Below are 24,609 nucleotides of genomic sequence, written 5' to 3' on the forward strand. Positions count from 1 at the left end.
AAAAAATAATTCTTTTTATCTGTCCCCATCAGAACGTTTGCTTGTCAGTGCACCCTTACTGAACCATTTTCTTACTTTTACTGTGGATTACATAGCTAATATGGTGCAGTGTATGTTAACAGTAAATATTTAAGGGATATTTTTGGCTAAAACGTTTGGTCACATCATCAGGCTTCAGTTTTTTAAATTTAATCATTATTATTGTTATTATAATAAGACTGATAATCATTAATGGAAAATTAAAGTGAACCTCACTTGAAAGACGAAAATGCGCCACTAAGAGAACTCCAACTACCATACTTGTTGCCCGGGAATTACATTTGAACTCAAAGTAAGATGATGTTTCCCGTGTTGGAAGTTGACACTACAGAAAAAGTTGAGCTGAAAGTGTGCAACTTCCCAAAACATTATAAAGTTATAGCTTTGTGTGAGATCGGAGAGGGGCGATTAAATTTAAAGTCTGTAACAAAAATACGTTTATTTTCTTTTTGATAATAATACAGCCTGACTATTTAATGGGCCTACATTTAATATCGACGGTGCGCCTAATTTGTGACCCATGTATTGAGGGAAAGTATGTCGTATGTTCCGCTCAGAATGCTCTTCTCTTAACTTCAGTTATAATTCTGTGCCTCCAAGGAAAAATGCGACATATCACTTTTTAAGTTTTTCAGCAACGAGAATTTAAAGTTTTAACAAGTGTATAAAATCATATCACGTTTTACAACAACGGGTTAGAGAGAAAACTAATAGAAATACATACCGTCCTCTATCTCAATTAAAAAAAAATACCATTAGGTTGCACAGCAAATCGGAAATATCAAGTTCACCAAACATTGACGTCACCTTTTACCTTGGAACCACAGAATTATAATAAGTTAGCTAATTGGGTTCTTGCTGTATGTCTTCCCAGTGCGGCCACGTCTTGATAACGTTATAGAAGGCGTCACCGGGACTCTCCGTCCTACTGACCTGCCGGTGTCCGAGCAGCTTGTAGTCGTGCGCGACTTTACCCAGCTGCACACCTCTCTGCACCAGCTGCTGGCCTGCCTGCATCTGCTCTTTAGTAGGCAGCACATCTTTGAATTCACCTATGAAAGCGATGCCGATGCTGCGGCTGTTGTAGCCATAGGCGAAAGCTCCCCTGACATCCCAGCCTCGGCCCTCGTACACGTTGCCGTCTCCGCCCACCAGGAAGCTGTAGCCGATGTCATCAAAGTGTTTTTCATTCATGTGATTATCCTGAATCTGTTGTATTCTGCCTTTGCAACTGTCCTCCGTCAGGCAAGCCGGTGTGGCGGTGTGCAGGATTATCACGTGCTGCACCGGCAGTGGTATCGGCACATGTTCCTTCGTGTTGGGTTTCGCACCCCATTCGACCCGTGTGACGATCTTGAAATTATCAGAAAGGTCTGGAAACAGAATAAAGATAATTATCGTATTACTTTTGTTCGCTCCTACCCAACATCACATTAAGCTATCAACAAAAGTATAGCTTAGGGTGAAATAGGGTTTATTACATTGGATAAAAAACTTATGTTTTAAGAGTTTGAATCTGTTTTATGCTTTTTCTTTAATGATGTTTATATGCTTTTCCAAAGTAACATTATCAACAAAGCTTATTCCAAAGTGTTGAAATACTTGATTTACTTGGTTTAGTGAATTCTCATGTACATAATATTAGCAGAGGCTACGTTATGTATGATTTTCATGTACAAAAAATTAGCAGAAGCTAGGTTATTTATGACTTTCATGTACAGAACGTTAGCAGAGGCTAGGTTATTTATGATTTCCATGTATAAATAAATTAGCAGAGGCTACGTTACGTATGATTTTCATGTACAAAAAATTAGCAGAAGCTAGGTTATTTATGACTTCCATGTACAGAACGTTAGCAGAGGCTAGGTTATTTATGACTTTCATGTACAGAACGTTAGCAGAGGCTAGGTTATTTATGATTTCCATGTATAAATAAATTAGCAGAGGCTACGTTACGTATGATTTTCATGTACAAAAAATTAGCAGAAGCTAGGTTATTTATGACTTCCATGTACAGAACGTTAGCAGAGGCTAGGTTATTTATGACTTTCATGTACAGAACGTTAGCAGAGGCTAGGTTATTTATGATTTCCATGTATAAATAAATTAGCAGAGGCTACGTTATGTATGATTTTCATGTACAAAAAAATTAGCAGAAGCTAGGTTATTTATGACTTTCATGTACAGAACGTTAGCAGAGGCTAGGTTATTTATGATTTCCATGTATAAATAAATTAGCAGAGGCTACGTTATGTATGATTTTCATGTACAACAAATTAGCAGAAGCTAGGTTATTTATGACTTCCATGTACAGAACGTTAGCAGAGGCTAGGTTATTTATGATTTTCATGTACAGAAAATTGGAAGAGGTTAGGTTATTTATGATTTTCATGTACAGAAAATTAGCAGAGACTAAGTAATTTATGATTTTCATGTAAAAAAAAATAGCAAAGGCTAAATTATTCATGATATTCATGTACAGAAAATTAACGGGGGCTATGTTATTAATGATTTTTTTATGTACAGAAAATTAGAAGAGGTTAGGTTATTTTTGATTTTCATATACAGAGAATTAGCAGAGACAAGTTTATTTATGATTTACATGTACAGAAAATTACCAAAGGCTAAGTAATTTATTATTTTCAGACACAGAGAGGCTAGGTTATTTATGATTTTCATGCACAGAAAGTTACCAAAGGCTAAGTAATTTATGATTTTCATGTAGAGAAAAAGGCAGCAGAGGCTAGGTATTTATGATTTTCATATGCAGAAAAATTGGCAGACGTTAGGTTATTTATGATTTTCATGTACAGATAAATAGCAAGGCTAGGCTATTTATGTTTTTCATGTACAGAATATTAGCAGAGGCTAGGTTATTAATGATTTTCATGTGCAGAAAATTAGGAAAGACTAAGTTTTTTATGATTTTCATGTACAGAAAAGTTAGCAGAGGCTAGGTTATTTATGATTTTCATGTACAGAAAATTAGCAGAGGCTAGGTTATTTATGATTTTCTTGTACAGAGAATTAGCAGAGGCTAAGTAATTTATGACTTTCATGTACAAGAAATTAGCAGAGGCTAGATTATTTATGATTTTCATGTAGAGAAAATTAGCAGTGGCTACGTTATTTTTGATTTTCATGTACGCCTACAGAAAATTAGCAGAGGCTAGATTATTTATGATTTTCATGTAGAGAAAATTAGCAGTAGCTAGGTTATTTCTGATTTTCATGTACGCCTACAGAAAATTAGCAGAGGCTAGATTATTTATGATTTTCATGTACAGAAAATTAGCAGAGGCTAGGTTATTCATGATTATGTTAGCATATGTTAGGTGAGACAATTACTGTAGGTCAGTTAAGATAGATTATGTAGGGTAGGTTAGTTATTATAGGTTAGCTATGGCGTAGGTTTTAGTTTATAGTTTTGGCTACTTTAGATAATATTAGATTCGCTTCGGTTAGGTAAGGAAGTTACTTTTATTTTTTTTTACTTTGTTGTTTAACGACGCAGTATCAACTACTGTGTTATTCAGAATCGACGGAACTGGTGATAGAGAGATGATATTTGATGAGACCGAGATTTCGCCACAGATAACCTGAAATTCACCCTACGGTTGGGAATAATCTTGGAAAAAAACCAACAAGATTAACAGCACAAATGGGAATCGAACCCAAGCCCGAGAGCAGCTCCCGATTATCAGGCAAACGCACTACCACCTGAGCTACGCCGGTGGCTTAGGAAGTTACTCTAAGTTCGGTTAGCTATTTTAGATAAGGAAGGATTAGGTATGGTGCGTTATAATATGTCATAGGTTTGGTTTTGTAGTGTAGATTAGTATAGTTAATATTAAATTCGTTTAGGTGAAATGAAGCAGTTACTGTAGGTAGGTTTGGCTACATTAGGAAGGGTAAGTGCGGTAGTGTAGGTTAGGTGCATTAAGTTCTTTTAGGTTAGATAAGAAAGTTACTGTAGGTTAGATAGATTATAAAAACTAGGTTAGGTGTGGCACGTTATATGACGTCGGTTTTGTTATGGGTTATGTTCGTTAGGTAGAGCATTATAAGATAGATTAGTCTATGTTAAATTTCATACATTGTCGATAATTCGTTTTATTTGGGTTACATATGCTTAAGTTTTTTAAATTTTATCATTATTATCAAACACTTTCCCTAAACAGGGATTGGCTAGATACCATTTACAAAACAAAATTTTGAATAGTACATATTACATGGATAATTTGTTATGAATATAAAACCAATGCAAGAAAGAGCAAAAAAGAAATTAATAATAAATTACAGTGCAATATCTTATCTGAGATGATTTCTTAACAATGCAATCGTACCTTTCAATGCAAGTAAATAAATATTGGTAATTATACATGTTGATAAATGAAAAGCCTTGCAAAAATCAACAAACTGTTCGGGATGGATCCTCTTGCTCCGACCATCAAGCCTATTACTTCTGTCTGTTGTAGTTGATATTTCTCTTGATAATAAGGGATTGTTGGTTCATAGATGAATTTATTTCTCCTTATGGACATCTTGCTGTTGGCTCTTTCTAGTCCCGAAACGAATTATAGGGTCAATTATAAAACCTCTCCGATGGTCCTGGAAAGCGATCATCTCTATCCTACGACGCAGCTAATAATACATAATTTACACAATTTACTCTGCACGTAAATAAGAGAATAAACTTTCCCTTTCTCGATTACACGCAAAATGCATTCTTCATAAACCGAAACGTGAGATTTTTATTTTAATTATTATAAATTTTATGGTAAGAATACTTGGTACAGATTTCCAGGTGTTCAGCATGCTTTGCTTACTTGAAAAGAGATTGAATTTTCCGAAAAACTGTAGTAGATACAGTATATAAACAAAATTTGCACTTGCTATTAACGGAGAAAAAAATCGCTCCGGCACCGAGGATCGAACCCGGGTCTTCCAGTTCTAAGCATTGGGCGCTCTACCCACACAGCCACACCGAAGTTCAACCCACCGCACCGGATCGAATCTTCCTCCTTTGGTTCTTCGTCCTTTGTGGCGTTACTCCTCGTGTCGATCCTCGGCGCCGGAGCGAATTTTTCTCCCTTAATAAAAAATGGTAACCATCACAGATAATTCTTTGGGAGCAGAAAATAATCTCTACATAAAATTTTCACTGCTAATTAAATAGACCCTCCTGCTACTCACCAGTAAGTAACTTGGTTTATTATCTTTCACTTGGCAATACTTATAACAGTGAAGTGAAATTTTTAGAAAATTGGCATTTTTTCTTTCTTTGGTACCATTTTCTCAAAAACTATTCGTCAGAACTTGATAAAAAAAAGTTTTATGCACATTGTTCATTAGTAGTTCGACACTGCGAATGAAAGTTTTTTTATGTAAAATCTTATTTGTTTTTAGTTGTCTTTCCAGGGCTTAATAGTTAATAAAATTAAATATACCTGAAGAATTTTGTTATGATAACAACTTTCTAGTGTTAAAATGAAAATATTAACACTAACAAGGGACACCTTTGACCTCGAATGATCAGAACCGCACGAAAACATGCTTAGAATAACAACGATCATAAACAAAACAGTGGTGTGTGTCATTTCGATGCAAAACTTTGCACTTGTCTGCTAGCGCCATTAGACGGTGGCATATTGTATTTGCACTAACCAGTGCTCCAATTGCGTGAATAGTATCGCTGCTGTACGTATTTGTCTCTTGGAGTGTTCGCAAGCGGGTTACTGTGTGAACTGTGTACAGTGCAGTGATATGAGAATTAATCCTACGAATGTGGTCCAAATATTAGGGACAAAGTTGCGACGTGATGAATATGAAAATGACATCGGGGCCGAGGATATGGAGTTCGCGGATATATTATATAACATAATACTGTAATTCAGAAATATAATGGGGATGACACAGAAATACATGACATTACGCTGGATAGATATATTAATTTTGAAGGAGAGGAGGAACCTGAACCTGAAGGTGGCTGTTCAAGCAGTACACGACGTTCATCTCCAGAGCAACAGGAACAGTCAAGTCAAAGTGAGTACGAACTCTCTCCACCCAACAGTCGAGGTCCGGTGTATTAGAAGATATTGATGACAGCGTACTAGAGACATTTATGAAGACTACTACAATCGTGGCTTCAAATCCTATAGCAAACTAATGAAGCGCTATAAGTGCATTAAAAGTAAATCAAATTGCTCATTAATTCTAAATTATGTGTCTACCAAACGGCGAGCAGGAGCTCGTTTCAAAGGAAACAGACTGCAACAGTGTGCAACAAACTATAAAAGAACATGTAATATCGCAATTTGATAGTGCAAGGAGGTATGGATCTACAGTTCACTATTGACATCTGCAGATGTGGGCACTGGAAGCGGCTAAAATGGTTGGCTTGGACAATTTCATAGCTTCCATTTCCTTTATCGACCATCTCAAGCGGAATATGGCATTTCATCCAGGCATATTACTACATTTGTCACACGGAATGACATAGAAGATGATAATAGTATAGGTCAGAAGGCACAACAGTTTGTGGAGGAAGTGAACATGTTTATAAGAGAGGAGGGTATGGAGAAAGGTAATGTTTGGAACAGTGCCCAGAGTCAATTCCAGTATGAAATGCCTTCAGCATCAACACTGTCCCACAGAGGAGAGAAAACTACAGCTAGTGTGTTGCAGTCTGTACATAGCTCTACCCACAGCTACACAATTGATGTGGCTTTATCAATGACAGGCAGGCTAGCAAACAAGTTGTACATCTGTTTTCAAGAGACGCAAGGCACTCTCGGTCCAAATATTTCAAAGAAACTTGAAACAACCTGTCCACGAAACATTCATGTGGACGCAAGCAAAAGTGGAATAATGACTAAAGAACACATGAAACGTTTTCTAACTTCAGTCCTTGGCGAACATGTAACAAGTGAAAAGAGCATATTGTTATTTATTTATTTATTTATTTATTTACTTATTTATTTATTTATTTAACCTGGTAGAGATAAGGCCATCAGGCAGGTACTGATCGTACCCTGCTAGATGCAAGTTTTCCAAACAAAGATGTTATGCTGAAGATATCGCCACCGAAAACAACAAAATATTGCCAACCCCTTGATGTTTACTTCTTTCGGCAATATAAGCTCCATATCAGAAGGATTGCTGATATTGTAAGACTGTAATGTGCCAAACCACAAGTGAAGATACATGATCGTTATTTCATCATGAAACTTCACTCTGTTATTTACAATCAATTTGCTGCACCTACGTATAAGCCTATGTTGCAATATGCCTGGCGAAAGCCAGGTTATGACATTGATATACCATCATCATCATTTGAAAATGTAATTAGTGTGGCTTTTGATATTGGTCTGCGTGAAAGCGAAAGTGATTTGGAATGTATAAGTACTTTAAGCAGAGTGTTTTTGGCACTGTAGATTGAAAATGTAATGATGCACTGACGTCATTGAATTATGTATAATTTCCCTCCTATGGTATTGATTTCTTGTTACTTTGTTTCTCTCTATTGAAATGTGACTTGAGGTAGAATCCAACGTTTTGCATGGAAATGACACACACCACTGTTTTGTTTATGATCGATTATGTTTTCATGCTGTTTCGACGTTCGAGGTCAAAGATATGTGGAAAATTATCTAGTCGGCTAGTTTCGATTTCGTGTCAGTCATGCTCAGAACTAATTCACCAGTTCTGAGAATGGCTGACACGTCGTCGAAACTAGTCAACTAGATAATTTACCACTTAGTTTTAATTTTCATTTTAACACTAGAAAGTTGTTATTATAAATAAATCATTACGTGATACAAAGTGCTAAAAATGTGTAATAAAGATGAATAAATTATGAAGTGTACTAGTACCATTCCCAACACAATAAAGGTGTTGAATTATTGTTACGGAACATGTATAATGCATATATGAGAAATAACAATAATTTTGTGACACTCGTTTGTTAATCTGACATGAATCTGTTTTTCCCGTTTTACATCTCGTAAGCAATCAGGTATTCTCTAGTACGTATTAACTTGATTAACGACTACCGTACTTAACGACGAGTAACTGCAGAGATTTTCCATCTTCTTGAAATTATAGGCTATGATATGCGAGGATGGCGTCATCTCATTTTCAAAATGAGTAATGCTAAGTATTGGCAGGCATCCGTTCAGACGTTACTTTTCCCAGGTTTGAAGCCATGGACCTCGGATGTAATGGTCAGTAGGTTAACTATGTCACCATGGGGGGTTAAATAAACATACACAGTATTATGCCTTAAGGCATACATGGGCACAATTTTCGGTTACGTGAGGCAATCGATTTGAAATAGTTTGTTTACTAGGAGAGGAGACTGCAGAGTAGGATGCGAAATATAAACTGCTGTGACCTGCGTCACCTTATCGTAATCGCTAAGGCGGTCAGTGGCGAATTATTAGGAAAACGCTTGGTTAACGTGAGAGACTCGAAAACTTTTATTCAATTTGGCAAATTAATTCGGCAGCTTTAATCATAAACCTCTTTACTGTTTCTCATAGCTGAATTGATTTAAATCACAGGCGAGAAATTGCGTAACTAGCCAATAATATTCCATCACGTTGTCTACGTTTATTTTCTTAAATATTGTAGCGTTTCTCAAGATTACTTAATAGATTTGCACGTTCTCGACCTAAAATAATTTCAGAAAATCATATTTCGTTTTCTACGCACATTTGATATATTTTTTTTATAAATTTCTTTTGGAAATAATACGTACAGACAACATTTAATTCCTCGTACCTTTTAATGCAGCCTGTTTAAGGTATAATGTCGTATTTAGTATACTATGCAAATGTTAAGATCATAAATTTTCTTCGGAATAGTACGATAAAATAACATTGAATTTGTGTTACCTTCTAATTCAGCATGTTCTTGATGACATAAGGAGTAATGTCGTTGTATATTAAATTTATTAATGCCTAATAGGATTTTCGAGCATAACATTACATCGTATGTTCTCCCCTTCTAAACAACAAAAAAACTCTTCCTCCCATTTCTCATGAAATAATCGTTTTCTAACGCGTACACACTGCTTTGATAATGCCATTATGCCACCACTGACATTGCTTATGAAACTGATATAGAACCTGCCCACGCCTAGGAGCTACGTGAGGGAGGAACGGGGACTGTGAAGATGATGTCACTCAGAGCGATAAGCTCTGTGAAGGTCAGTGAGGCACAAATTCTCAAGTGAGGCACGATGCCCATCTCTGCCTTAAGGCTTGAATCGTGGTGGGATTTTAAACCAATATTGGATACGAAAGATTTCCAGTTTGAACGAAGTCTGATTTCTTACCTGGTTTGACGGTTGTTGTTCTGTTGATATATTCACTCGGAAATGGAGATGGTTGTGTTGCTTGCTCTGCTGGAAGAGCAATGCCGAATGTGGTGAAGTATAAGATCAAAACCACTATGATCAGAAGCAGAAGCAGGCCAGCTGCGACACACATGAAGAGGTATCTACCTTTCATCACCGCCAAGACGGACGAACTCCATCTCTCCTTGAACTTGTCATTCTTCCGCCCTTCCATCTCCAAACCTGAACTCAAGACAGGCATAGTGATCAAACCCGGCGAAGTCTACACTTTTCATTTCATAATGCCATCCATTAAAATTGGCCGTTATTAAGATAATTAAAAAAAAAACACTAGGCTATAGACGAAATTTGTCGATGTCACCATGAAGGCCCACATTACGATGTTACTGCACGATTTTTATATATATTTATCTATTTATTACAATACGTTTACATTTTTTTTGCAATTTTCAAGTGAGTTTCGGAACTAATTATAACAACATACCAATAGATTGAATTTAAATAACTGAATTACGTGTCATCTTGTGTATCTGGGCTCCGATCTTCCGATCATGCACGGTGTCTTGTATCTGGACTTAGGAATATCCTATCGTCTCATTCCTTTTTTGGGGAACTGTGCAGTTGCGTGCAATAGTTTAAAAACTACCTAACTGCAGGGATTCGTTCTGGATCCAGCCCTCGTGAAATCAATTAATTGACTAATCATCAGTCCATAAAAATTTAATATCGGATTATTTGCAATAGTGAAATGCAATTCAGTTGTATTGCTTACAAGTTTTCCTTTTACCTTTTAATAACACTAGTAATGGTAGTAGTGGTAGTGGTTGTGGGAGTAACAGTTGTAGTATTGGTGGTGGTGGTGGTGGTGGTGGTGGTGGTGGTGCTTGAGGTATTTAACATTTTGTAGCCCATTCTTTTTTGTAGTGCTATGACGTCTTCACGCAGAATATTGTAAGAAATGAAAATATAAAAATTGGAGATTTATCCTTCGTGGAAAAATTCAAATATCTTGAAGAAACAGTAACGAAATTAAACGCAGAATAACTATGGGAAATGCCTGTTATAATTCGGTTGAGAAGCTTTTGTCATCAAGTCTGCTGTCAAAAAATTATTAAGTTAGAATTTATAAGACAGTTATATTACCGGTTGTTCTTTATGGTTGTGAAACTTGGACTCTCACTTTGAGAGAGGAACAGAGATTAAGGGTGTTTGAGAATAAGGTTCGTAGGAGCTAATAGGGATGAAGTTACAGGAGGATGGAGAAAGTTACAAAACACAGAACTGCACGCATTATATTCTTCACCTGACATAATTAGGAACATTAAATCCAGACGTTTGAGATGGGCAGGGCATGTAACAGGTATGGGCGAATCTAGAAATGCATATAGAGTGTTAGTTGGGAGGCGGGAGAAAAAAGACCTTTGGGGAGGCCGAGACGTAGATGGGAAGATAATATTAAAATGGATTTGAGGAAGGTGGGATATGATGATGGAGACGGGATTAATCTTGCATAGGATAGGGACCGAAGGCGGGCGTATATGAGGGCGGAAATGAACCTTCGGGTTCCTTAAAAGCCATTTGTAAGTAAGTAAGTAAGTATGACGTCTTCACAAATCAAGCGACGACATTTTCCTTTTGTATACCTTCCCTACACACTTGTAACAATGCATCAGTGCTGTTGTACGAGGAATGTTGAGAAAGTTATTATCCTCACCATTATCTAGATATGCTAGAGATCTGAAATTTAGTCCACCGACTACCTATGGTTACACAAATAACACATCTGTGGAACAGTCTGCGGATTTGGAGGCAAACCAAGTCACAAATCCATTAATTACTGCCTCGTCATTGTGGAATTTTCTTCCTCGTAAAACTTTCTTCATATTTGGAAACAGAAAGAATTCCGAAGTTGAGATGAGTACGGTGGATGGGGTAGAGATTCATAGCCATAATTGCGAACAAATCTAAAAGTTTCTGCAGCTCGGTGTGCGGATGCATTAGCAGCTAGCAGCAACATACCTTTTGAAAGGAAACGTCGTCTTTTTTCTTTGATAACATCTCGTAGCTTTTGTAGGAAATTCCTGTAGCATGGTCCTGCATTTCTGTAAGTAATGTGTTTATATTATACCTTTGCAATCGCAAAACACTGACAATGTGACCTTGTTGGATGACTGTAGCACCTTAGCCTTTTCGGTTGTGGGTGATGAGAGATATTTCCATGCCTTACTCTTTATTTTCAGGTTGATATAGATATACCCATCTTTCAACCATGATCACTAATCTATTCTCATCATGGATTATTTGGGCAGATTTCCGTTGAAGATGGAGGAATATAATCACGCCTCGGTACTCAACTTTGTCTAGCATGACACCTCCTCCAATTCTCTTGGCTCTAACTATAGTTCACTTCGACTTACATCAACTAAAAAATTGGCATGCATATTTCTAAGACTTTCCCTATAAACCTGTAAAATTATAGATCCCTAGCACATCTAGATCATGGTGAGGATAAGAACTTTTAACACCCCTCGTAGTTTATGATTTGACCAGCTGTTCAGAGTGAGAGTGATTAGTATTCCTTGGGCTATAGTTGTGCCACCGAGAGTAAACCTGTAGGCTAACTTTATTTTCGAAACAATTTCTCATAAATGTCATATTTTAGCGAATCAAGCAGCAACATTTTTCCTTTGTACAGTTTTCCTGTATACTTGTAACAGTGCATCAGTGCTATTAAAGTTTATGACTTGACCAGAAGTTCAGAGTGAGAATGATTATTATTACTTGGGCTGCAGTTGTATTTCGCACGAATAAACCCGTAACTTTATTTCCGAAGCATCTTTTCATAATTTCATGTTTTAATTTCTTAAATATTTCATGCGTCATTAAAATAAATTAATTGTGACTGACAGACACATTCAGCAATGGTTGGCTGCATGTGATGAATAAAATAATAACAGATGAAAATAATATGTACTGTATTCTGATTAAACAAAAACCTTATGAAAATTATCAAACTCAAAAGCATAAATCACTTTACTAGGTATAGGAGGGAAGAAAAGTAATTCATACATTTACGTAAAGCATGAAATATCATCGAAAAATTTAATTGTCAAAAGTACAACATTCCCCCATAAAGATATATAAATATACTTGGACTTCTCCAGATGGATTGACACACAACCAAATAGATCACATCTTGATAGATAAACGGAGACATACTAGTATAGTAGACATTCGAACTTTCAGGGGGCAGACTGTAATTCTGACCATTATTTGGTAATTGGAGAATTAAGAGAAAGACTATCAGTAGCCAAGCGAGTAGAGCAACAAGCTAATATTAGTAGATTCAATATTTTGAAATTAAAATGTCAGTCACAAGACCACAGACCAGATCAGAAAATTCGGATAGACAACACTGAAACATCCGCCTTACAGTCCTGAACTGGCACCGTGCGATTACCATCTCTTTGGTAAACTGAAGGATCCCTTCGTGGAACGAGGTTAGAAGATGACTCCCTTGTGCACGCTGCTAAAGAGTGGCTCAGACGTGTTGGTTCAGACTTTTACAGTGCTGGTCTACAGGCCCTCGTTCCTAGGTTACGTAAGGCAGTTGAAAAGGACAGAGATTATGTGGAAAAGTGACATTTTGTTCCTTAAGGATGCATCTACATCCTATGAAAATAGCAAAGCTGTAGGATAAAAATATAATTTTTAAACACACGTTATGCATTACTTTCGGAGTTACCCTAGTAATATAGGCTATAGTAAAGTCCGTAATAAAAGTGTTCACCCTTTCAGGGCAAAGAAGATCCCTTTTCAATTTCAATTTTTACTTTGATTTCATTCTTATTATGTGTTGATATGTATTTCTCTGTTTTCTTGCTATGAATATTAGACGGAATTACTATGTTTGAAGTCTTGTAACAATAAATGAGAATTTCATTTCACTTTAATGAATTTTTCCACAATTCTTCTACCTCTCACGAAATTATCAATGCAATATCACGAAATTACCAAGGTTATCATGAAATAACCAACCTTTCAGCTTAAGTTGTAAAAGTGGTTTTTGGCACATATTCAAGAACGTATCCAATCCTTTATGTCTCCAGATTTGTACAGCAAGTTATAGGCTTTTAGATGAAAAAATCGGAATAAGGATATATTTACACATTTGCATTTTAAATTAGTTTTCATGAAATTATCACGAAATTACCAATGTTTACCCTATAAAAAATTTTTATCTAGGAAAGGAACCAAAACGAGAAAAATGGTATTAAACTTTTTCGTGTGAAATATTTCAAAGAATAATCCCCTAAAATTAATGACGTACAATAAAGAGATATTTTCAGAAAACCAGGAGATTACTTGTTGTATTATGGGAAAGGAAACAGTAATCACCAATTAGGAACAGCATTCTTTGTTCATAAAAGAATAAAATCAGCAGTAAAAAAGGTCGAATTTATCAGTGACAGGTTAGCATATTTACTACTTAAGGCTAGATGGTGCGACATCATAGTTATAAATGCTCACGCCCCTACAGAAGAGAAAGACGACCATATAAAGGACAGCTTCTATGAGGAATTGGAACATACTTTTGATCTGTTACCTAGATATCACATGAAAATTTCATTGGGGGATTTCAATGCTAAAGTAGGACAGGAGGATATTTTTAGACCAACTATTGGAAAAGAGAGCCTACACGTAACTAGTAGTGACAATGGAGTTAGATTAGCCAACTTTGCCACATCGAAAAATTTAATTGTCAAAAGTACAACATTCCCCCATAAGGATATATAAATATACTTGGACTTCTCCAGATGGATTGACACACAACCAAATAGATCACATCTTGATAGATAAACGGAGACATACTAATATAGTAGACATTCGAACTTTCAGGGGGGCAGACTGTAATTCTGATCATTATTTGGTAATTGGAGAATTAAGAGAAAGACTATCAGTAGCCAAGCGAGTAGAGCAATAAGCTAATATTAGTAGATTCAATATTTTGAAATTAAAGGACGAGGAAACTAAGCAACGTTATCAGGTTGAAATTTCAAATAGGTTTGCTGCTTTAGCAACTGCTGACGAAGCTGAGGAAGAGTTAGATGTTAATAGCGTGTTGGACAATATCCAAGATAATATCAAAATTGCAGCTGAGCAGAGCATAAGTTATCATGAAACTAAGAAAAAGAAACCGTGGTGTGATGAAGATTGTTGCATTGCAGTAGAAAGAAGGAAACGGGCAAAATTGAAATTCTTACAGGATCCAGTTGAGGAGAAGAGAGATAATTATTTCAATGAAAGACGGGAAGCAAGTCGTACACTTAGGAATAAAAAGAGAGGTTACTTGAAGGAAAAACTGAATGAGGTAGAAACAAATAGTAAGAATAAAAACATTAGAGATTTATATAAGGGTATAAAGGAATTTAAGAACGGATATCAGCCAAGGGTAAATGTGATCAAGAATGAGAATGGTGACTTGCTTGCAGACTCTCCATCAATCCTAAACAGATGGAAAAACTATTTTGCGCAACTACTAAATGTACATAGGCCAAATAGAAATGATCGAGAGGAAATTGAAATACAAACTGCTGAGCCATTTATACCCGAACCCACGCTTTCAGAAGTCGAAATTGCGATAGAAAATCTGAAAAAGTACAAGTCTCCAGGTATCGATCAATTTCCAGCAGAATTAGTACAAGAGGGTGGAAGTGCATTATATAACGAAATTTATAAACTTGTACTTGCTATTTGGGAAAAGGAAATTGTACCACAACAATGAAAGGAGTCCATAATTGTACCTATTTTTAAGAAGGGGGACAAAACCAACTGTGGTAACTTTCGAGGAATATCACTTTTGTTAACGTCGTACAAAATTTTGTCCAATATTCTTTTGAGAAGATTAGCTCCGTACGTAGATGAAATTATTGGGGATCGTCATTGTGGTTTTAGGCGTAATAGATCGACTAATGATAAGATTTTTTGTTTTCGACAAGTAATGGAGAAAAAATGGGAGTATAAGGGTACAGTACATCAGTTATTCATAGATTTCAAAAAGGCATATGACTCGGTTAAGAGGAAAGTATTATATGATATTCTTATTGAATTTGGTATTCCCAAGAAACTAGTTCGATTAATTAAAATGTGTCTCAGTGAAACATACATCAGAGTCCGTATAGGTCAGTTTCTATCTGATGCTTTTCCAATTCACTGCGGGCTAAAGCAGGGAGATGCACTATCACCTTTACTTTTTAACTTCGCTTTAGAATATGCCATCAGGAGAAGTTCAGGATAACAGGCAGGGTTTGGAATTGAACGGGTTACATCAGCTTCTTGTCTATGCGGATGACGTGAATATGTTAGGGGAAAATCCACAAACGATTAGGGGAAACACGGAAATTTTACTTGAAGCAAGTAAAGCGATCGGTTTGGAAGTAAATCCCGAAAAGACAAAGTATATGATTATGTCTCGTGACCAGAATATTGTACGAAATGGAAATATAAAAATTGGAGATTTATCCTTCGAAGGGGTGGAAAAATTCAAATAACTTGGAGCAACAGTAACAAATATAAATGACACTCGGGAGGAAATTAAACACAGAATAAATATGGGAAATGCGTGTTATTATTCGGTTGAGAAGCTTTTATCATCTAGTCTGCTGTCAAAAAATCTGAATGTTAGAATTTATAAAACAGTTATATTACCGGTTGTTCTTTATGGTTGTGAAACTTGGACTCTCACTCTGAGAGAGGAACATAGGTTAAGGGTGTTTGAGAATAAGGTGCTTAGGAAAATATTTGGGGCTAAGTGGGATGAAGTTACAGGAGAATGGAGAAAGTTACACAACGCAGAGCTGCACGCATTGTATTCTTCACCTGACATAATTAGGAACATTAAATCCAGACGTTTGAGATGGGCAGGGCATGTAGCACGTATGGGCAAATCCAGAAATGCATATAGAGTGTTAGTTGGGAGACCGGAGGGAAAAAGACCTTTGGGGAGGCCGAGAAGTAGATGGGAAGATAATATTAAAATGGATTTGAGGGAGGTGGATTAATCTTGCACAGGATAGGGACCGATGGCGGGCTTATGTGAGGGCGGCAATGAACCTTCGGGTTTCCTAAAAGCCATTTGTAAGTAAGTAAGTATTACGGGGAATGTAAATTCGTCCGAAACTGACAAACAGGTCGCATTTCGAAGGTGTGACAATTTAATCGAACATGTGAACTCGTCCGCCTACCTTTTATTTCTTTACAAAGGTAACATGTAAACTCGTCCGCCAAGCGTTTATTTATTGACATTGGCAACATAGGAGCCATTTCAGAAATTACAGTCATATAGATGAAAATGAAACAATAGCTCTTATTTATTTTTGTAACGCATGCGAATCTTTTCATGCAAGAATATTTAATACTACTCATCCAAACATCTACAATTTTATCAACGTATTAAAAGAATTTCAGACAGAAACGTACATCAAAGTATAAACACACAGAGAATAATTAAACGAGCTACCAGGAATAAGCAACTGCTTATGTGCAAAACCCTAGAAAATGATAAAGCAGGGAATTTGTCCACGGTAGATTTTATTAAAATTACTTCTTATCATTTTAATCCAAGATAAGTTTGTCCAGTCGGCCTGGGTGGCGCAGATGGTTAAGACACCTGGCCTCTGTGCCCGATGTTTGTTTAATATTTGTTCATGGTAGATTTTATTAAAAGTACTTCTTTTTATGAGAAACATTTTAACCATGCCACTTGGCAGTCCTAAGCCTGGATAAAATAGAAGGAAAATGTTCTCTTTAGCATTCGGACGAGTTTACATTTCCATGATGCTGACATTAAGTAGGTATGCGGACGAGTTTACACTTCCATGATACCGATATTTAGTAGGAATGCGGACGAGTCCACATGTCAGATTATAGGTAATTATTTTCAATGGACGAATTTACAGTTTCCCAACCATTACCAGGGTCTTTAAAAGAGCATAGATTTTAGTTTTATTTTCTTAAATAATATGCTACCATGTGGGCCTGTAATACCTTTTACATACAAAAATATTATTTTTTTGGAGTTTGTGATCAATAAACTTCAGAAAAAAGGCAATCATATGAAAATATTTTCAATATGTGTTCCAAAATTAACTGAACCTGATTTATGAAGTTATCCACAGCTAAAACATAACTTTCTCTTGCTATGCGCGAATAATTGCTGTCGAAACTGCAATACTAGTTCATCTTGCATAATATAATTTCGCTACAACGACACTAGATAGCCGTTTAGTTGATAAAGCATCGTTAAAGTAGATTTTAAAAACCGCTTCTGAAGTAAATGGGTGTTTGATATGTTGGCAGATTTCTGCTGAGTCAGATGAGATTATTTCTCTAGCTACATTCATCAGAATATTTACGCCAACCAGGTTTTATATTAGACCATTTATAATTGATTGCTTTTTGAAGTAAGTCTTCCCTTACTCAAGATCATTGGAGGTGTAAAAATTTAGTGAAGAAATTTGAAAGGAACACAGAAAATTCTTTTATAATCATGGTTTGGCTTCATAGGCCAGATATAGAAATTCTCTGCAACACTGGAGGAAAGTAATGCTTTAACGCTATATTTCTGTCTTCTTCATCAATGTGATGTCTAGGTTTCGCAAAGGATCGTCATTTTTCTCTATATTTTCCCGGAAGTTTCAGTACTTCCCCTGAAGTTAATATGTCGCTGAAACCAGAAGCTGATCAACAGATAATAAATCTTCGTGATATGCCGTCTTATCTGTTCCGGAAGACAAAATAAAATCTCTATAAATAGGAGTGACTGAGAAGTCATTTCTGTTTGAGTATGATTTTACTCGAGTTTTTTTTGTATCATTCTTTTTACGAGAAAAATAAGTGAGATCACTTTGCAACGACTGAATAAACAAAAATCCACCCACGTAGCTCAGTCGGCTAAGGCGCTTGCCTGCTGGTCCGTAATTGCGCTCGGTCGCAGGTTCGATTCCCCCTTGGATTGATTATCTTTGAGTTTCCCCAACCGTAAGGCATAATTCAGGTAATCTATGTCGAATCTTCAGCCTCATCTCGCTATCACCAATTCTATTGACACTAAATAACCTCATAGTTGATACAGCGCAGTTAAAATAACCAAGTAAAAAAATAAAAAAATAAACAAAATACCGTTCACTGCAGGGCAGCGAGTTAAATTACTAGTGTGTTTTACAGAATTTGAAAGTGTAACACCGTGAGTATGGTGTTCAGAGAGTGCGAATTACAAGTCGATAATGTTATGGTATTGCACGATTAAAAAAGTAAATCTGTTAATATGCCATACATTAGTGGACGTAGGCGTGTTCTCGAAACCGAAACTGTTGGTGCTGCCATGATAGAAAGTACCAGGAAGGGCCTTATACGTTTGCCTGCGGGATGATCATGTCATACACAACTTGTCAACATTATGTAAAACACTACCTCTATCGCATGAAAAGTGTTTAGGCATTACGCGTTGTGAAACGGATCACATTTGCTTCTCATATCACAGCTACGACTGGAAAACCACGTGGACGCGATGTTCCAGCAGGATCACGCACCACCTTTGAGGAAAGGCGTGATTTTTTGACATCAACCTGTACGGTCGTGGTGTACTAATTATGTGGTCTCTGAATATTTTAGGCTTGACGCATAATTATGTACAAACATAACTACGCATAACTGAGTACGTATGGCCCAGGTTCTACTCTAAATAAAAAATTATGTATTTTTCACCTGAAGTATAAATTTGTAAAATTGTCACGTAGTGGCTGATTTTGGAATATATATACGCGTTTTAGACTTCACGGCGAAAATGATCAGAAATAGACTATTGACTATTCCACCATCTAAAGTTTCGGAACTACATAAGTACATGTTCCATCATCAGGGCAGATAGGAATGATCAGAAGTGGAAATGTTAAGTTCCAGGGCAAAGAGTAGAATACCCAAAATCTATCTCGTCTGTCTCTGGCTCTGGAATAGTGTACGATTTGATACATACGTACATACACACATACATACACACAGAAGTGCACACCTGTGGAGTAACGGTTAGCGCGTCTAGCACGAAACCAGGTGGCTGGGGTTCGATTCGCGGTCGGGGGAAGTTACCTGGTTGAGGTTTTTTCCGGGGTTTTCCCTCAACCCAGTATGAGCAAATGCTGGGTAACTTTCGGTGCTGGACACCGGATTCATCTAGGTCTAGATGTATAATTGTATGTGTTATATTTCCACTGTGTCGACTGCTAGCTGGTGTGATGTCAGTGCCAACTCCAGGGAGAAAGCAGAATCCCACGCTAAACTGGTCTGAAGGTCATTGAAATCAGTCATGCTACATCAAACTTACCGACGCGAAGTGTCCATAAGTTACTGTATAATAAAATTATCTATACGCAGTTTTCATTGCACACATGTTTGTTATACTGGACGAATGGGCAACATGAACATAATCGCTTAGCCACATTGTAGTATGATCCACAATATCGACGTAGAAGATCATGATTGGGTCATATCTAACATTGTGCTGCATATTATCGTACTATATCAAACAAGTAAAGAATAAGTGGAAAAGTCTTATTAATTTTCTTGTTGTGGTGTTTGAATTCCGTTCACAATATAAAGTACCTGAAACTAATATGGCTACCTTAATTAGAATTAATTTTTTCAAGACTATGGTATTCCCTAAATAAAAAGTTCGTGTGTTGATTCTTTATGCATAACATAGAAAATAATCCAAGACTTTTCTTTAAACGAGAATGCTTTGCTTTTTACATTTTGAAAAATCTTACATTGTGCATTTAATATGCCCGAATGAAGGTAATATAGCCAGAAGACATAAAATTAATTGATTTGGAAAGAAAAACATTTATTGGTGATTAATGAATTGTGGATTGAAAATAATGCTTCTTAACTTCAAAAAAATATTCCCACAAACAATTCGTGACTACGTGTATAAAACATTGCAAATTGAAAAAAAAAAAAAATAATAATGAGAAAGTTAACACACAAAAATAAAAAAAAAATCAGTGGGTATATGTATGACAAATAATAAGTCTTTTGTAAGTCGAACACATTTCTCATGCTTTTACGTATGCACCACAAATTGCACAAAGTCGCATATCCATGTGGCCATATTACCTGCATCCAGCACCTATCGAAAAATCAGCTATTTTTCAGTTCAATATGAGAGCATTTTAAGTAAGCATTGGATGTCTGTAACGAGCATTGAACAAGTTATAAAATGATGTATAGAAACTATACTTACCAATTGCTTGACAGGATATACAAGACAAACTTACCAACAGCAATATTATAACACCGCCTTAATTCGTTGCCACAAATCAAATAAAGAATGCCTGTGCAAGCAGTTTTGCTATTATCCACTAATGTTGCTGATTATGCACACTTCCTAACACGTGGTTCGACATACTGGCACTAACTTTTGGTTATCATATCAATTAGCTGTAGAACAATAATGTGCCCAAATTACCTGCATTGGACATATTTGCATCACATACCTTATACAAAGGACCTGAAGTATACCTCTAATATCGATATTTCTCAGATGGTCACATCTGGTAAGACGTAGTAATGGCCGTTGACAGCGCATTTGTGTTACTTCCGATTATTTAGAATTCATTTTGGAGAAAATCCTAGTATGATTCACACCGAAGTAGCCACTGCTTTTGATGTTCTACTGGGTGTTCAGTTCAAAATGTGTCATGGCTCGCTGTATGCCGTCATGTGGCTAGCCGATGAGCCTAGAAAATTCAATCTTCCTACACTTCCGCAGAGGCGTATTAACTATATGCCAGAGAAGTTGCCTAGCAAGTACGGCGTTCATTCTGAAGAGTACTTACCGATACGTACGGTAACGCCGGTAGTGGCAGGAATGTGAACTGTTTGGAAACATGTACTGAGGTGAGTTTTTTTCTTACTGTCTGGATATGGAGAGAGGGTTAAGGTGATTACTTACGTATTTTTTGACATTAACGTCGACGGTCAACATGGACACGGAGCATTTGATTTGCATGTGGAATGTTACGGTACGCAATCGATAACAAATACCCTGCGACGACTTGCCCGCGCAAAACACAGTTCGAAAGAGATTATGGTAGCACACAGACCGTACAGACCGCCATCTGTTGCTACGACGTTCAAGTAATAGCATACACGTTCTCAAGTTCAGATTGAACGCCTTGATTAATAGGCAACTTCTCTGACATAAAAGCTGAAACTCGCTTCAAATCGCTGACTCACAACAGTGACGTCATGACGCACTTTGAAATGAACACCCAGTATTGCCTAATCATAATAAAATTGTGTTGTCTGCTGCACAGTCACAATGTATGTTTAGTTAATAGTATCAAGATTGGTTAGAACCTCATAAGTTCCACCAATAAAGCATCACTCATAATGGAGCAGTCCGCACCTGTGGAGTAACGGTTAGTGCGTCTGGCCGCGAAACCAGGTGGCCCGGGTTCGATTCCCTGTCGGGGGCAAGTTACCTGGTTGAGGTTTTTTCCGAGGTTTCCCTCAACCCAATATGAGCAAATGCTGGGTAACATTCGGTGCTGGACCCCGGACTCATTTCACCGGCATTATCACCTTCATTTCATTCAGACGCTAAATAACCTCAGATGTTGATAAAGCATCGTTAAACAACCTACTAAAATAAAAAATAAAGGAGCAGGGTGACCAGTTCCTTTCCCACTCCACTGCATATGCCACGGAATACTAAAATAGTTCACTAATCAGATTTTAGGTGTTTGCAACAATTGTTCTTGTTTCTTGTTTATTTTACGATGGTTTATCAACTGCGATGGTTATCTAGCGTCTGAGTGAAATGCCAGCGAAATGAGTCTAGGGTCCAGCGCCGAAAGTTACCCAGCATTTGCTCTTAGTGGGTTGAGAGAAAATCCCGGGGAAAACCCTAACTAGAAACTTGTTCCAAGCAAGACTTGAACCCGGGCCCAATTGTCAGACAAGCTCACAATTACTCCACTACAATACTGTTTTTCTTAGACACATCGTCAAGCGAGATATAGATAATAGATGTATCAAAGAGAACCTTAATCGAACACAGTCATTAATGCCTTTTAATGGTCCTATTCGTCGTATTATATACTTACCATTTGATTCTGTAATTCGAAAATGTTTCCAACAAATATGCTGAATTACTTTTTTTTTTTAATTCATTACGACTCTCCCTCTAAATTTATTTTTCGAGGAACGTGTGGAAAGACAGCATTTCCGACAAGAAAACTGGCATTGAAAGTAAGTTTTCCTGCATTGAGTGCGGGAAATATTTTCCGTATTCAATTTCCGCACCCGTCCTAATAAATGTATCTACGTAAGAAAATTTTTTCTAATTAAAAGTTTGTCAATAGGCCTAATAATTTTCGAGTGAAGCATTTTCACAGTGATTAAATTTCCTGCTTGAAAAGAATAAGAACTGTTGTTTACATCAACCCTACACTATTGTTGCCATGAAATCACCGCCTTGTGGAAGTGTATCTCACAATGTAAGCGTTTCGAGATGAAATATGAATACTCATTTTGACATGTGAAAGGGACATCATTTTATTTTTACTTCAACTTTTATTGTACCTGAGTTTTTGAATGTACTTCACTCCCACCCCTTCTACTAACGAAGTTCCAAACTGTCCTCCACACAGAACCAAGGCCGCAGTACTGAGTTAGTGAATATAGTACGTTTCAGAAATATGTTCGCGTTTTCCAGTGACGGAAACTTCCAATATTGAATCGTATTTTCGCACAGGTACTGTCGTCCGTTTGCCTACGTCGCATCCCGATTTCCCCCACCTTCTTCTGCTCGCTCCACTGTAAAGACTAGTGGCTGGGCTTTCTTAGCTCTTTTCTGAAAACATTAATTTCTGTTAGAAATTAATTGGACGTCTACGTAATATTATGCAACTGTTTAAAATAACTTAAATAAAAGGGCCTCGTTACGTAATTAACTATCACGTGATTCCCCCCCCCCTTTCTATGATCCTGCGACATAACCACTTGGACTGACAGTAGATAGTAATTTTATCTGTGCGGGTTGGGCAGAAATGAAGACTGAATTTACAGTACGTAAGGTACTCTTTTATAGAGTAGGTACAGAATTATTTCAACATGAGTTACTAAGTATGACGGACGAAACTGGTAATTGGAATTAGATGCAATAGTCTATAGCGCGATAATAGGCACAAAAGATCTGAAGCCTGTATCGAGATGGACGGTCACCATTTTCAAAAATGTGTTTAAATATCCATATTATGATTATTTTTCAATTCAACTTCATTCTCTATATCGTACGCTAATATGCTGTAGACAGTATAATATACGCTGCATAATGAATACGTTCGCATGGATAACTCAGTTCGTGAGTAAAAACACTTACTGTTAACACTGTACTGTATTTTGATTAAACAAAACCTAATGAAAATTATCAAACTCAAAATCGCGATATTTCCTACTTTACGTAAATGGATGAACTACTTTTCTTCCCTCCTATACCTAGTAAAGTGATTTGTTTCTATTTTACGCCAGTACCATCGAACTCTATTCGTGGAAGGAGGTAGCAAACTGTGTTTCCGGGTCTCAATCATTAATCCAAAGGTATAGCCAGGTTAATATTAAAAATGTTAGTAAAAATAAAATGATGTCCCTGTATAAGTTTTTCCCTGATCTGTTTAATTCTGTCAGTTTCGTATAAAAATAGCGTGTAACACACTTAACAGAAATGACAACTGCAAAATTCGTCGCTCGTACTCCAGTTTTCATATTAATTTTGTAATAGAGACCTTCCCACATTTTGTATTACAATATTCTATTCTCATACATTTCCGTTGTTTAGATTTTGAAGTGGGATTTTCAAGCAAGAGTGCTCGAAGCTGTGTATAGTAAACTATATTTCCAGGCGACATATGAATTCTGACTCTGCTTCAGATTTGCTGTTAACATGTGTTTGTGTGTATCCATCCTGTTGTAATATTACACTACATACAAAGTTGTACTCACCGTCTGGCATTATGGATGATAACTCGTTTACAGCGCCGTGCGTGAGATCGACAGCAGCTCGTGTGTTGTATCAGCCGGCTTCCTCTCGAGGAAGTGTACATCAGCACAAAAAGAATGAGCAATCGCTACTTGCGTAAAAAAAACTTCAT

At 36.8% G+C, this 24,609-nt stretch overlaps 1 protein-coding gene across 1 annotated transcript; it reads right to left on the reverse strand.

The window, feature by feature from the left end:
• Positions 1-461: 461 nt before the first annotated feature.
• On the reverse strand, positions 462-24,609 carry LOC138713493 (peptidoglycan-recognition protein SD-like). The gene is made up of 3 exons (XM_069845656.1): positions 24,461-24,609; positions 9,380-9,622; positions 462-1,412 (listed from the first exon to the last, which is right to left on the reverse strand). The coding sequence occupies exons 1-3, from the start codon at positions 24,468-24,470 to the stop codon at positions 883-885; spliced, it is 783 nt and encodes a 260-aa protein (XP_069701757.1). The 5' UTR covers positions 24,471-24,609; the 3' UTR covers positions 462-882.

The sequence above is a fragment of the Periplaneta americana genome, chromosome 14, assembly GCF_040183065.1.
Source record: "Periplaneta americana isolate PAMFEO1 chromosome 14, P.americana_PAMFEO1_priV1, whole genome shotgun sequence".
Lineage (NCBI taxonomy): Eukaryota > Metazoa > Arthropoda > Insecta > Blattodea > Blattidae > Periplaneta > Periplaneta americana.

Bases quoted from the DNA above. Each gene is read 5' to 3' on its own strand.
- LOC138713493 (XM_069845656.1), bottom strand. The intron at 1,413-9,379 runs GTAAGAAATCAG...TTCTGTTTCCAG, and splicing joins AACAACAACCGTCAAACCAG to ACCTTTCTGATAATTTCAAG.